At 26.8% G+C, this 15,851-nt stretch overlaps 1 protein-coding gene across 2 annotated transcripts in view; it reads right to left on the minus strand.

Annotated features, from left to right (window-relative positions):
- LOC113389066 (mitogen-activated protein kinase kinase kinase kinase 3) overlaps window positions 1-15,851 on the minus strand; it is a 31,605-nt gene that overhangs the window by 5,214 nt on the left and 10,540 nt on the right. The window contains exons 6-17 of one of the 2 annotated variants that reach the window (XM_026626121.1): window positions 14,779-14,969; window positions 12,808-12,918; window positions 12,651-12,747; window positions 12,518-12,590; window positions 8,951-8,989; window positions 6,702-6,865; window positions 4,018-4,164; window positions 3,792-3,943; window positions 3,224-3,428; window positions 3,020-3,163; window positions 2,865-2,955; window positions 319-602 (exon numbers count right to left, since the gene is read on the minus strand). In XM_026626121.1, the coding sequence (XP_026481906.1) occupies window positions 319-602; window positions 2,865-2,955; window positions 3,020-3,163; window positions 3,224-3,428; window positions 3,792-3,943; window positions 4,018-4,164; window positions 6,702-6,865; window positions 8,951-8,989; window positions 12,518-12,590; window positions 12,651-12,747; window positions 12,808-12,918; window positions 14,779-14,969 (1,698 nt within the window). The remainder of the gene's footprint in view (window positions 1-318; window positions 603-2,864; window positions 2,956-3,019; window positions 3,164-3,223; window positions 3,429-3,791; window positions 3,944-4,017; window positions 4,165-6,701; window positions 6,866-8,950; window positions 8,990-12,517; window positions 12,591-12,650; window positions 12,748-12,807; window positions 12,919-14,778; window positions 14,970-15,851) is intronic. The other variant, XM_026626122.1, reaches the window with a different exon arrangement.

The following is a 15,851-nucleotide window of genomic DNA, read 5'->3' on the forward strand; positions in this document are numbered from 1 at the left end:
CCGACAATATTATCTAGTTTAACGAGATTTTTTTTTTTTAAATTTCATCCACGTAGAAGAGGCCGGAATCACTGCAGCAGTGAAGGGCCTTTTTTGTCGCGCCGTTGGAGATCGACGATAACTTGAAAAATATTTAATTTTTTTCTTCAAAAATTTTACTGTGTATTCTTAAAACATGTATAAATATATTCCTTAAATTTTGAAATGATTGATAATGTAGTTTTTTTAATATAAATTCCCAAAAATCACCTTTTTTTAGGCGGTTACACTAATTGTGCCCTTCATAGTACCTTTATCAATCATATTCCTTTATCTTACCTGAGTTCATATTAATCAGATCCAGCCTGAACAACCTGCCATTGGCCCTATCACCTTCATTGTTCCTGGTCTCCTTCCTGACTCCTACACAAACCATCGGGAATTCAAGTTCTGGAGCGATCACCATCTCAAAAACTGAAGTTTCACCACCATTTCCATGATTAGGTAAATGGTGATTGTGGTTGCTTCCGGGAGAAGAACTGGCTGGTGAATAAGAGGCTGGTCCGAATCCAGGAGGCCATTCGCATTGTTTTAGGAGCATGAATTTGTTTAGGGGATCGTACCTGGTGGAAATGAAATATTTAGAGTATGTTCAGAGTAAAGATAAGATCCTAGTGGGAATAAACATTACAGGAGAAAAGTTTTTTTAAATCTAAAACAATAGATTCTTGTCTCTCTTTGGGAATTATTCTGGTACAGAATTTTTTAAAAATAGTTTTTCTTTTATATTATCAAAGTTTAAATATTCAAGAACAAGAGTAAATTTTTCTATGGTCTAAAATACCCCTTAAAATAAATTTATGACGCTGGTGCATTTGGAAAATGTTTTTCTGATCTTACATTTTTAAGCTTTTTTTAGAGAATTTTTTTATGAAAATTCTTGAATTTTCTAAGAATCTTTTGTCGGAATCTTCTGATTTGCACTAAAATATATTGATATACATATTACTGTAAGGTTTACTATATTATCCAATTTGTTCTTCATAAGTATATATTCAAACTAGTTGGTTTAGTATTTAGCCTTGAGGCAAGTTACATGAACTTCCCGATATGTGTAAATAATCGACTTAATCAATAAAATGAGTAAATAATATACTTCATTAATCTTACTTTAAAAAAATGATAATAATTTTAGCAAAGTTTGACAAATTTTTAAAATTAAACTACTTGTCGTAAGGCCGCAATATTACAGTAAGTTCTATAAGACCATGATATATATTGCCAAAAAAAGTTTCGGTAAACTCAGTAAATTTTCACCTAAAACTAACCAGTACCATTCCCAACTAATATCTTTCGAACAGTTTTTGATTTTTTAAAATCGATTCGGTAGGATGAGCTTAAATGTGGACGAAAAGTTTAACACTTTTTTTCAAATTGCAAAGAAACGGCTTGGCAGATCGTCACACAAAACTGACAAACGATAGTCCTCACCGAAATACATCAAATAGCTTTTAAATTTCTAAAATCGGCTCAGGCGTTTTGGAGAAAGCGTCGATCAAAGGTCTAATTTTTGCAAACTTTGACGAATTTTTAAAGCTGAACCTATTGTCGTAGGGCCGTAATATTTTAGTATGATATAGAAGACTATGGATTCTACCGTTAAAAAAATAATCATAAAAATCGTCAAATTTTTTTTTTTTTAAAAACTTTATTACAAGAAAACGGCCCGGCCGATCCCTACCAAAAACTAATCAGCACGATTCCCAATTAATATCTTTCGAACGATTTTTGAATTTTCAAAATCGATTCAGAATTGCGGGCTAAAACGTGGACGAAAGACTTTTTACTTCTCTGCTATTTACGAAGAAACGGCTTGGCCGATCGTCGCACAAAACTGACGAACAATAGTCCTCTTCGAGATACATCGAATGGCTTTTAAATTTTTGAAATCGGTCCAGCCGTTTTTGAGAAAACGGCGATTTACGGCAAAAAATCTGTTGGTGCACACGCACATACACACACACACATACACACACACATACTTTTTTCAAATTTGGTCTCATTCGATTCAGAATGGCTTGAAACGTCGAGAAAACATAAAATTAGCGAATCGGATTTTTTGATGAAAACAAACTTCTCCTTCGGGAAGTTAATAACTTTTAATTTTCTCCTGGAACATTGAAATTGGTTTGTATTAGTAAAAACTAGATAAAATTTACTAAAATCTAGTAAAAATTATTATATACCTTTTGATATTAAAATTTAGAAAAATTCGCAGTTGAAATGCAGACTTTAGTTACATTTTTACACTTTTCTTCAAATAACTTGTAATTTTGTATTTGAACAATATAATTTGTTCACAATAGTAAAAACTAGACAAAATTTACTTAAATCTAGTAAAAATTATTATTTGTTTCCGTTTGTAAGAACATTTTTTTATTTTTATTCAAATAGCTTTCAATTTTGTTTTAAAACATTATAATTCGTTTGTATTGCTAAAAATTAAATAAAATTTACTAAAATCTAGTAAAAATTATTATATACCTTTTGATATTAAAATTTTGAAAAATTTGCCATTGAAATATACACTTGGATATTGAAATTTTACGTTTACATTTCAACTGTGTTATATAACTTTCTTATTAGATTTATGTAATTTATAAAATCTTTTTAAAATGTTTATTCCTCTATTTCAAATTGAAGGAACATTTCTTTCCTACTAATTATAATTATTTTCCATTCTCGGTTATTAAATAATTAATAATTAGAACTATTGTGGTAATATTAGTATGTCATCTCATCGGAGCCTATATACTTGTTTGAAATAAAAATAAAAAAAAAAATAGTTTTGGGATATTTATGAAGTAGACGATTAAAAATCATACCATTGCATTAGGAAGACACCACTGGGCATAGATCCACATAAATATTTATAACCATTATATGGGTTTCTGCCAACACAGCACTTTGTGCAACCTAGAATTAAAGATTCCAATATTAGTATTGTGATCTATGAGAAAAGTAATAATTATGATTTTACCTTTGGTGTCTGGAACTTTTGTCGTCAGAGCAAATTTCCTCGGCACAAGTCTTTCTGGTATCTTATTCATATGCAAAGAAAACCTATAAGTCTGTTTACTTTGCAACGCCAAGAGATCATGCCTATACAACTGTGTGGTTTTACCTAAAAATATAAATAATTAACAAACTCTATTAGCTAAATTTGATTTTTATTATCATTTACCTGATAAACTCATTAAAACGTCTTTGATCACATACAACCATGTCGTTCGCCTGGGATATAGTCTGTTTAAAACTGTTTCATGAAGCTCGTTCAGGTTTAAATTGAATATGCCTTCTTCTGCTCCTATCAGGATGTGCTGATCTCTGGTGTCGGGATGGATCCAGGAAGCTGTGCAATGCACTCTTAATGGACAACCATTGAACACCTAGAAAATTGAATCATTATCGATTATAGTAGTTTGGGATAAATTCTTTGTCTCATGATGAATCCAGGAGTATGCTCAATGCACTCTCAGTGGACAACCATTAAAAACTCTGATGAAACAGGAATACTAAGGACTAAATACAAAATTTTATTAAAAATATTTCTCTGAACAAATTTATTGATATAACCCTTGAAATTAAAATATATTCATCAATTCTAACAACCACATTAGTAGTCTTCATCATATGTTTGTCCACCTTGTTGGCACTTTTTCCAATTGAGCTAAACTGAATTAAGTTTAGCTCAATTAAAGTTAGAATTTAAAGTTAGCCTATATATAGATAATAATTATTTATTATCTGACCTTAGAAAAACAGGCCCCCATATGGACCTTCGGCGTAGGTGGTAGACCATTAGAAATAGGTCTTGGAGGTGTATGTCGTTTTCTGTGGCTCCTCCTAGGAGGAATAGGTGGTGTGTTTGTTATTAAATCTGGTCCAACGGGTTCCATTGAATCTTAAATGAAATACCAAATTATTTTTGAATATTGTTTTCACCAATATTTAGATTTATGGTTCTGATTAAGATACCTTCGACACTTCGTTTCGTCGAATCATATAGACTTCTCTGTCTGATGTTGAGATCATTTAGATTTTCCAAAGGTTCTGTTTGGAAACTCGTCCATAATTCGTCCGATGAATTTCGGTGGTTTGAACATTTTACATTGTGCTCTGTTCCTAAAAAAAAGTACCAGAAAGAGAAATTATAGAGATTTGTAAATGTATATATTTTCACATTTGATATTTTCTGAACTACGACACCAAATTTTTTAAATTTAATTCGCAGTTGAAATGCAGACTTTAGTATTTTCATTTGCAAGAACGTTTTTATAATTTTCTTCAAATAACTTTTTATTTCGCTTTTGGACACTATAATTTGTTCACAATAGTAAAAACTAGATAAAATTATATATATATTTTTATGGTGTCCCTTAATATGGACATTTTCGAATTTCCTTGCTCCCAAGGGCTCAAATGGTTCCAAATTGATAAAAAATAATTCTCTGAAAGTTTTAACTCTTAATATTAACTTTTGGATAGTGCGCAATTCAATCAAACTTCGTATGGAAATAGCATGGAAAAAATTTTGATAATTAAAAAAAAAATTTTAGGAATAACTTAGCGACAAACGAATCAAAAGTGAAAATTCATGTCACTTTTTCTTGAAAATTCGACGCTGTGCAAAATTTTTGAAAACTTTTCCATTCTATTTCCATACAAAACTTTGATTGAATTGCGCTCTATTTAAAAGACAATATTGAGAGCTAAAAAAACATAAAGATTGAAGAGCTTTCAGAGAATTGTTTTTTATCAATTTCAAGGGGCAAGGAAATTCGAAAATGTCCATATTAAGGGATACCCTTATTTTTACATATATTATCTCCAGAACCACGACATCATATTTTGTGAATTTAATTTTGTTCTTGAATGCAATGAGATTTTCTTGAATGCAAATATTTTCTTTCTTAATTTATGTAATTGAAAAAACAATTATGCAAACAAATTTGGTATAGAGTTTATATCCTTCTGGTAAATTAATAAATATATCGCATAATATGCAAGTGAATTGCATCTGAATTTTAATTATTAAATTAATATAGATATAATAGAAATTGAATTTTTTTTCCTTATATTAAAAATAGATTTAATAACTATAATATTGCAGAGGGATAAAATGTCATTTATAGCGTTTATTTATAGCTTTATAGAGATAATTTATAGCTTTTTCGCTATCTAGTTGAATGAAAAAAGCTGCAGCAAAACGTCTTTCAAATAATTTTTATTAAGAAAAAAAATATCGGGTTCAAAAATTGTCGATGAATAAACATTCAGATTGCCATTGCGCTTATTAATTGCAATTTTGATATTTACTTGAATGAAACAAGCTTCTGCAAAACATTTTTCGATTTTTTTTCCAAAAAAATAAACAATCGTAATTGATTTTGATGAAGGTTGTTATTTATTTGAATGAAAGAAGCTTCTGCAAAACGTCTTTTTAATATTTTTTTAATAAAAAATCTTAATAAATTCTCTAAAACCGATGGCAGACGTACATATCTCTTCAATAAAATTAAAAAGCAATACCATTTGAACAAAAAATATACTCCCAAATATATTTTTTTTTTTAAATTCATGTTATTACTTGATGCAATGCCATGATGAAGACGTTTTGCGGAAGGTTGTTTCATTCAACTAGTTAGCAAAAATGCAATGAATAAACACAGTCGCATTTCAACTGTTTTTAATATTATTATTATTATTTTAATCTTTAATATTGGTATAATTAAATGAGAAAACACTAATTCAATATATTTTTCAGTTTCACTGGATGAAGGCTATATATATTTATATATTAATAATGTGTGTTTATTACCATTAAAGAAAGATAATAATTGAAAAAATATAAAATAATATTATTATAAATATAAATCTGATTATTTGTCAGAAAAGTAAATAAATTACAAGAGCAAAACAACAAAACTTTGGTTGGTTAGATATACATATATTATTTTTTGTTTTAAATCATTGTTGACTAAATATTTTAATGATCAATTTAGAGAATCATTTTTTATGTAAAAATGAGCATTGGTTTTTCAACTAGAATTTCAATTAATAAATTATTTATAAACTGAGAATAAAAAGAAACATATGAGAAAATTAATTAAAAGTTGTAAAACCACTTTAAATTTGAATTAATGAAATTCTAACTTCACAATTATATTAGGGGGCGTTCATTAATCACGTGAGGTTTTTAGGAGGATAGGGGTTTTGACAAAAAATTACGAGGAGGAGGGAGGAGTATAGTAAGATATTACGTGATTTAATTTTTACCTACATTTTTTTTAAATCCTAACATTTTACAAAACAAATAAAAAAAATCTAACTAAAAATATACTGGGGAGGGTGGGGGGTTGATTTTAAAAATCACCAAGAAGGAGGTCTAAAAATCCTTAAAAAATCAATCACGTGATCAATTGACGATCTCTCAGGAAACAAAATTTTAGCAAATAGTTCATCAAATTAAAATTTGAAACGTTATTAGTAATCATGATTTTGTGAAATAAATGCATAGACATAGACTATATATGATCCTTCTTATTAGTACTTCCATTTCTAATTTCAAGAATCTCACATAGTCTTGCCATTCATTCCCTGATCACAATCAGGATCATGTATGATCTCAAATCTATTTTTAAATAAATTATTATACTAACCATTAGATTGTGCCAGTCTATCGTAACCATTAATATCATCAGTCTGATTATTTGATAATACTGGAGGATTGTTTTGGGAATTTTTATTCTCTTCAGTATTGGCAGTATTAGAATCACAGAGTCTGTTGTAACTGTCTTTGTTCTCCGACATGGGCAACGTCGACCTAAACAAATTATATGGACAAACAAATGGACAAATAATTATTTGAATGATATAGAATATTTACTTATTTCGTTATAGAGATACATACATATTTACGAGATACTATATGAAATACTGTGTGATATACTAATGTCATTTTTGTATATTTTCTTAGGTTATTAAAATGGTTTATTTTAGGAGTTTTGCTTTAGATCAGTAGTCTCCAACATTTTTGTCAATTTTTGACTTCTACATTTAAATTTTAACAAATTCGATAACAAACCTAAATAATAATTGTCCACGATTTAAGCAATATGGATTACTATACATATTCCTTGGTCAACTCGATATCAAGCAGTATGATATCAAATGAACCGTCTTCGAAGAGCATTTTGAAAATAATATATTCTATTATATTATTGAGTTAAACTTTTTAGAACAAACTTTTTGGCACATTAAAAATTACATAGGAAATTTTATATAAATCTTAGATGAAAATACTTTATATTTATATTAATGATTTATATTAGACAATATAAAACAGTTTTTTGTAATCAATTATGTGAACTATTTAAATATATAATAAAAATAATATATTTTACATTAAATGGCGCGCAACTCAGATTTTTATTTTATATTCGAGACAAAATTGTACAAATGTTATACACATTTTAAAAATAACATTAAAAACTTTTTTATATAAATCTCAGTTGAAAGAAGTATGTATTTATTTAGTCATTTTTTTAAAAACCGATAATAAGGAAATTTTGAACACAAGATAAAGAATATGAAAAAGCGTATTTTGGTTAAAATCCTTTTATCAAATAAAGTAGAGTAGTTTTCTTTTTTTATGCAATTTAAATATGTAACTTATTTAATATTGTCTGATAATAAAAAAGAGCGGTTGACCGCTGGGTTGCCCCATAAAAAAAATAGGAGGTTTGGATGTACTACAAAAAACTTAACTTATATAACACGTAGTAATTTTGTTCAAAAATTAGCTTTCTCGTAAAATACTTCAAAATGAAGTGGTACTTAAGCAATATGCAATTGCTTTTGATTTTTTGACTGATTTCAGCGAAACTCTATTAAATTTATTTTAATCGTTTTAGATTTTTATATATAATTTTAATAAAAAAAAATTTCTCATAGTCTTAGAATTAAAGTTAATTTCCGAAATTCGTAAGCAAAAATTACTACTAAAAAACTTCGTCTATAACAAACTATTGTACAATCATAATTTCAAAATAAACATGAGTAAATAAATAATTGATAATATTTTTAGAACAATAATAAATTATTCTACAATTGTATGAAAATGTATATACAAAAAAAGTTAAATTTAAATTATTTATTTTATTCCGAAAATATTTGAACAATTTGTATCTATTAATACTTTTCGGTCAAAACAAATTATCACCAAATAATGTAAATATACAAAGATGACATTAGTGTTTTCGAATTACAGACTTCTTATTCATAATAACGGACCTAATTACAAAATTATGTATGTACTTTAATATAGCATAGATTTAATTAAAAAAAAAGTCGGTTCATGACATACGGATGCAATAATATTAAGAAAGTACCATACTTTACAAAACCAAACCATGCTCGAGAAAATACTTTTAAATTTTAGAAATCACTGGTTATATATATACAAAACCAACTCAACTTGCAATTTAGTCCAATAAAATACTTTAATAAATTATTTTGTAAAACTTTTGCATAAAACTCATTCATGCCAAAAACTTTCCTCCTGCAATGAACAAGAAATGAAAAATGAAGTACATAATTTTTTTAAATGCAGTGATTGTAAAGCTTTTATTTCATATAGGTATGAATTATACTTGATATTTCAACATCGATGACAAAAATGATATTTGTTTTCTTTTTCAATCATCCGCTGCCACCAAATGATGTTCTCTTAACGAACTAAAACAGTACTAAATGTGAAAATTTTGATTTTGATGTGCTGAAAATTTGAAATTCAGGTGAAAATCTAACAACTATAATGTGTTTGTTAAGCAAAGCAAGAAAAGCCATTAAAATCATCAAAATATAAATCAAAGAAAAGAATTAAAAATAATAATTGCATAAGACCCACCTCAGTTTTAATTCTTGGTCGATATATTGTAAGAGGCTCCTAAAAAAAATAATGAAACGATACTATTTTCAAAATTATACACCAAATTAAATGTTAAAATCAAATCATATAACAAATACAAAATGCAAAGAATATAATAAAAAATTATGTGCTACTTAATTAAACATGCAAAAAATATAACATGCAATTACTTGTATAATTATTATTTGAGGTGTAAGACAAATGTAACGCTAGATTTGCGATTAATGATTCAATTTTAAATTTTAAATTTAACAAAAAAATATTGAAAATTATTTCATAACACATACATTTCCAAAAACTGAAGATTTCTCTCAGTATAGAATTTTTCTTATGTAATTCTTATAAAATTTTCATTGCAAATCTAGGGCTAAAAAATATGTTAATAAATAATATTAATATGCAAAATGCGTGCTTTTGTGCGTATTATGGCAGGTGTTGTGTTAAAAGTGTGCAATTGTTAAAAATTAATTTAAAAAAATAAATAAAATAAAAAATTAAATCACATCAAAGATTTTTCTGAAGAGTAAAGATTCTTTTGCAGCTTTATGCTGTACCCCAAATTTTTTTTATGTTCAGATGCATTAGTCATAACCTTTTATATAAAATATAAAAATATGTTTTTATAAAACAAATTAAAATAAAATGAAGAAATCTAACGAATAGCAATAATAGTATTATAATTAGGAAACATGCAATTCCATAATATATAAAAAATCCTAATTTTACAAAATTATAAATTTAAAATTATACCAAAAATTAATGAATTCAACAACTTTCGTTTCCATTAATTTTGAAATATAAATTTCACATATCTAAAGAAATCTAGAGATCATTATCTAAAGAAATCTCAAGATTGGGTTTATTATTGAAATAAGTTTCAAAAATCTTATGTTAATTTAAACTCTTATTAGTTTTCAAAAGTGGGGGCATGTTAAATTTGGAAAAAAAAACAGTTTACAAACTTGCATAAATAAATTAATATTTTTTATCCAATCAATACCACACTTCTGACCTTAAGGACATTTTTAATATTTGTGAGCCAGTTAGAGAAGGCCTATGTGATCTACAAATGTAAAGAAAAATGTGTAATTTCATGATTTTTAATAAATTGATGAATAAATCTTGGTGAAATTATAAGTACTAGATAATGGGTTAATTTTGAATTTAGAAATGTGCGTTGGGAAATGATTAATTTAATTTTCTAAATTGAATAGAGTTACGAAGTAGAGTTATTAATATTATAAGTAATTATAGAAGTGAATTACTTAATTTCTTACAAAAAAAACTCTAAATCACTACTGCACATATTTTCTAACATTTAAAACAGTAGATTGATATAATAGAAATAATAAAGGTGTTCCAGAAGTCAACGTCAATTATTTCCATTATATTAATCTACTGTTTTAAAAGTTAGAAAATATGTGCAAGGGTGATTTAAAGTTTTTTTTTAAAGAGAGCATTTTAGTAAAAAATATAATCGAAATCGACTTGGGAATATATTTGAATATTTGAATTACACTGCAGAGTCTAAAGTAGAATTTTGTTAGGAAGTTTGTTAGGAAAATTTGTAGATAACTTAATTGCAAAAAAATCGTTGGATCTAATATAAATTCAACAAAAAATAAAGTAAGAATCATATAAAATAAAACAAAATTCAAATGAAATAAAATTCGATCTATAAACGCAATTAAAGATCAAAACTCTTTTGAAGTGTTTAAATTAAGTCTATTTTTAACTTCCATTATAAATATCTCAAGTTGTATTTATACAATACGATCATTATTTGATCTATATTATATGAACATTGAAAAATAATTTTAATAAAAAATGCACATTTGATATACAATTTAAACTTGAAATTTCTGTGATACAAAAATCTAACTAATGATATAACTAAAATGGAAAAATTCAGTAGATATGATTTTTTAACGAATTTTGTTCAATTATAAAATAATAAAATTAAAATAAAATTGAATATAAAATTCCTCATTTAGATATTTTTTCAATCAATTACAATCGTGAAGATTTTTAAGCAATTTTTTTTTTTTCTTTTTCAATGATGTAGAAATAGCTTTATTTGCCTAGTATTTACTCCAAAGAAAAATAATTTTAGTACAATTTAATTAAACAATGAACCACTTCAAAAACTTGTAAATTAGAACATTATCTTTAGAGCAGCTATAAAGGCTTTTGACAAATAGCTCCGTTTTGTTTTTTCTTAGCAAAAAAGTGTGATTTTTAAAAATAGCAATTCTGTAATTATTGATTGAAGATTAGCGAACTTTGATTTTAGAAATTCAAATTTTACTTCTATAATAAACTTAATTTTTGCAATAGATTTATTTGCATAATACAAACAAACTTATTTTAGAGTCTATTAATCGGGCATAATGTTAATAAAAAGTATGATTTTTTTTTTTGAATCCACAAAATTTGGCATTTTTTACCGTAAACATCGAACGTCTTAGAATTCTGCTTTATATCAAACTAATTGTAGAGACTGCAACAAAACTTATATCGGCAAAACGAGCCAAAATTTAATAAAACCCATTCTAAAAATTGCAAACAATTCAAAACTATACTTACAGAACAAATTAGAACAAAATTGCAAATTAAGAATTAGAACATTATCTCTAAATGAGTTATAAATACCAAGTTATTTTATTCAATATAGATAATATATTTTACAATTATCTTTGGTAAATATTTTGAGTATGATTTTTAAAACGGCAAAATTCTCTATTTATCTAATTTTTTAATCACTTAGAATAAGCAAAGTTCTATGAATATGAAAAAGATTTTATGAATATCTCCACATTTTGTGATAGTTAGTTCTAGTATTTGGCATTTCGGCTTTAAGCATCGAACGTCTTAAAATTCTGTTTTATATCAAATTAATTGTAGAGATTGCGAAACAACTTATATCGGCGAAAACGAGCCAAAATTTAATAAAACTCGTTCTAAAAATTGCAAACAATTCAAAACCATACTTACAGAACAAATAAACAAATAGAACATTATCTCTAAAGGAGCTAGAAAGACTTATTACTTAGGCTTACATAGTTATTGCATTTAAAGTAGAAAATGTATTTTATATTTATCTTTGGCAACTATTGCGTGTGGTTTTTAAAATGGCAAATTCCGCTTTTCGTATAATTTTTAATAATCTCAATAAGAAAAATTCTCAAACTAGAATTTTATAAATATCTCCACATTTTGTGATAATTTTAGCTATTGTAGGAGCAGAAATATTTGCATACAACTTCGTAAAGGAAAACAAAAATATAGTTTATAATAAACCATATTTTCAAAACAATATTCCATGTTAAAATTCCCAACTCTAAAATAAACAAACACAAAAGTAATTTAGAATCTAAAATTAAAATATGCGGCGTGATGTATGCCAATGGTAAACAACTGAATGGAATTGTATAAATTAATTTTGTTTTGAGCATGATAGTGATAATTAAAATTGTAGGTGTGTCAGGTGTGATTCATTCATGCATAATTTAAATAAATAATTGTTTAAATTAAATAATGACTTACATTTCGCTGGGCATCGTTTCTGGACTAGGCGACCTTAGATTCTCAACACTGTCCATCCAAATTGTTGAACTCCCTGATAAAAAAAAACATTTAGTATATTCAGAACTTTTTGAAATTTATATTTTGCTCTAACCTCGAACTAAAGTATTACTTAATGTATTAGTATTTCCATTATTTCCTTGCTTGGATGTCATTTTACTGGCTATCCTTTGTGGAACATTTGCAACAGCCTAAAAAAATTAAATATTAATAATAATAATAATTTAATAATAAATATTATTTTTACATACCCCTTCATCGTCGGCATCCAAATGCGAAAATGAGTTCGTCGGATTTTGGAATTTGTTTAGGAGTTCTATAGATAGTCTTTTGCTTAGGTCACCGTTTTGCATAAATGCATGCTGGAATTATCATATATTTATTTTTATATAGAGATAACAGATAGAATATTTTTTGGTACAGATAATTTTTAACTTAAGACAATGAACTGTGTGTGATGATAATACCAACTTAATACGTGGATTTTTACAAGGAAACCCAACGGTTAGTCCTTTGTAGACTATTTGTTTATTCGTGCATCTCATTTTACAAGTAAAATTTCCATAAATTTATATTTTTATATTATCTTATATATAAAAAATGAAGCTGTCGATATAATGATCCGCTAAAACTCGAAAATGGCTAAACCGATTTGGCCAATCTTAGTATTGAAAAATTCGTGCTAATCAGTTGGTTGTCGTAAAGGTGAGATATTATTTCAAAATCGCGTAGAAACTTTACATTTTTAATTTGAAAATTTTTGTAGAAGCATAATTTGAATAAAACAATGGACGGTGGCTCATACGTCAAATGTCAAATGTTTTGACAAAAGATGTTCAATTACGTTTAATAGGATGTTTTACGCGAATATTATTTAAGTAGTTTTATTTGTAGCTTTATTGATATACAAAAACGTTAGTAAACGGGCAGCAAGTGTTACTAGAGACTCAAAATATAAACTTTTTTGATATGTTAATATGAAAATGCACTTTTTGGCATATTTTTCTCAAACACGGTGCTCTGAAAGACCTCATTTGTATAATTATATACTCATTGGTATTTATAAAACATGTTCTAGGTTATATTATTTTTTATTTATGTTATTTCAATTCACAACCTAAATTTGTTATCGATCAAAGGGACATTTTGTGGAATACCATTTTCCCAGTTATAATTTCCCAGAATTTATCGAAGAATAGATAGTAATATATGAAAGTCCGGGGTTAAAAAGGTCCACCATGTGTCAAAAACCAGTAAAGTTAAGCATCGTTCAACAACAATATTTGAAAGTAGAGGGACAAAGATATATAACCAGCTATAATCTTGATTCTCATGACTTTGCTATTGGGAGATAAACAGTAATCTTTGAAAATCCATAATAAAAGTATTTTCTTCCGTTGGTAGTTTTTTAGCATTAGTTAAAAGTGTAATTATATTGTAAAAGACCTTTAAAATTAAAATAAGACATTAAACCTCTTTGCCACCTGGCCGTTCCAAGTTACCCTGTCTATGTGGTAAAAAGGTCTAGATAACAATTTTTTGAAAGACAGCAAAAAAGCACATTTCAACAATGATGAAGTAACTGGCAGTTTTACTGAACGTAATCAGATAATTGCTCATTTGAAATGTGTTATTTGTTGTGATATAATTGTTTTGGTTTTCACAATATAGTTTATATTAGCTCAAAGTCAAATTTGACCTTTGTGTCTCGCCCTGCTCTACATATATACTTTTTATTAAATTTACTTTAATTCATCGAATGTTATTTGAAACTTTTCAAAAAGCAGGTCAAAGGAGATATACTTAATTCATTTTCTATCTCTCCTCACAGAAATTTGAAAATTTTGTATAAGCTCAGTAGTATTATTTACAATTATACACAAATTCCCGAATCCAAAAATAATCTGGAAAACTTGAAACGTAATCAATAAGTCGAAAGACCAAAAAAGACTTTAAAGACTTTATAAGTCGAAAGATTGGATTATACCATGTTTTCTATAGAAAGTGTATAAAACTTCCAGTTTGATTGTATTGACAAAATATAGACAAACTAATGGGGTTTATTGTTTTTATAATACCTCATTGTATATAGCATTCAAACAACATATCCTTATACACTAAAAGTATTAATATTTTTGATTCTCTAGCAATTGTTTAAAATATACCTTACTTAGCAAAACAACGTTCGCCGGTTCATCTAGTATATTATGTTTTTAACTTACTTGTAGAAGTTTATCAGCCGTAGGCCTTTTCTTTGGATTTTTAGTCAATGAAACCTTAACAAAGTTATGGAATGTCGGAGACCATTTTTCTTTATCTTTGAGCGTTGGTGGTTTAAAACCACTTTTAGACATTAAGAACAATGCTCTCATCGGATGCAAGTCAAACATCGGTGGCTGTAATTCTGCCAATTCTGTAAAGAAAATATTAATAAATCAATAGGAAAGACATTGACCTCCATATTAATAAAGTCTAAAAAAATGGGTTTAGAGAAACCAAATTTTTAGACATTAGAAACAATGCTCTTATCAGTCTAAAAAAATTGGATAAAAAAGTCAAACATTGGTGGTTGTAATTCTGCCAATTCTGCAAAGAAAATATTAATAAATCAATAGGAAAGACATTGACCTCCATATTAATAAAGTCTAAAAAAATGGGTTTAGAGAAACCAAATTTTTAGACATTAGAAACAATGCTCTTATCAGTCTAAAAAAAATGGGCGAAAAAAGTCAAATATTGGTGGTTGTAAATCTGCCAATTCTGTAAAATTATGTCTATCATTTATAGAGTAATTATCATATCATAAGAACGACATTGAGCTCCATTTGAGCTTATTAATAGAGTCTAAGTAAATTAGGTCAGACAAGATAAAAGGTTATATAATGCTTTGACTGTATATTTGATGATAACAAGTACTAATTTGCATATATATAATGACAAAATTGTGAAAAAGAATATTTATATCTGTACATAGTATGAGTTACATATAGCAAAGTATAAATACGATTCGATTTTTCCGAAATTCGTTAAAAAAAAGTTGATTTTTTACTAATTTCTTAGTAAAGTATTGTTCACACTGTTAATATATCATAAATTAAAAAAATACTAGGTGTGAGTGGCATTTTGTTTCAAGGTCAACTCCAATAGACTTAATAGACATTTTTTTTGAATAGATTTATTAATATAATTTTTGAAGACAAAATGCTGGATGCAAATGCATTTAAAGAGTTTATCTTCTATGAGATATCTCTTTTTTTTATTTTTTGACATTTCATTTAAAATCGTATGGCCATTT

The sequence above is a fragment of the Ctenocephalides felis genome, unplaced genomic scaffold (assembly GCF_003426905.1).
Source record: "Ctenocephalides felis isolate EL2017-DRISC unplaced genomic scaffold, ASM342690v1 CF-g0.4_SCAFFOLD_03573, whole genome shotgun sequence".
NCBI classification, from domain to species: Eukaryota; Metazoa; Arthropoda; class Insecta; order Siphonaptera; family Pulicidae; genus Ctenocephalides; species Ctenocephalides felis.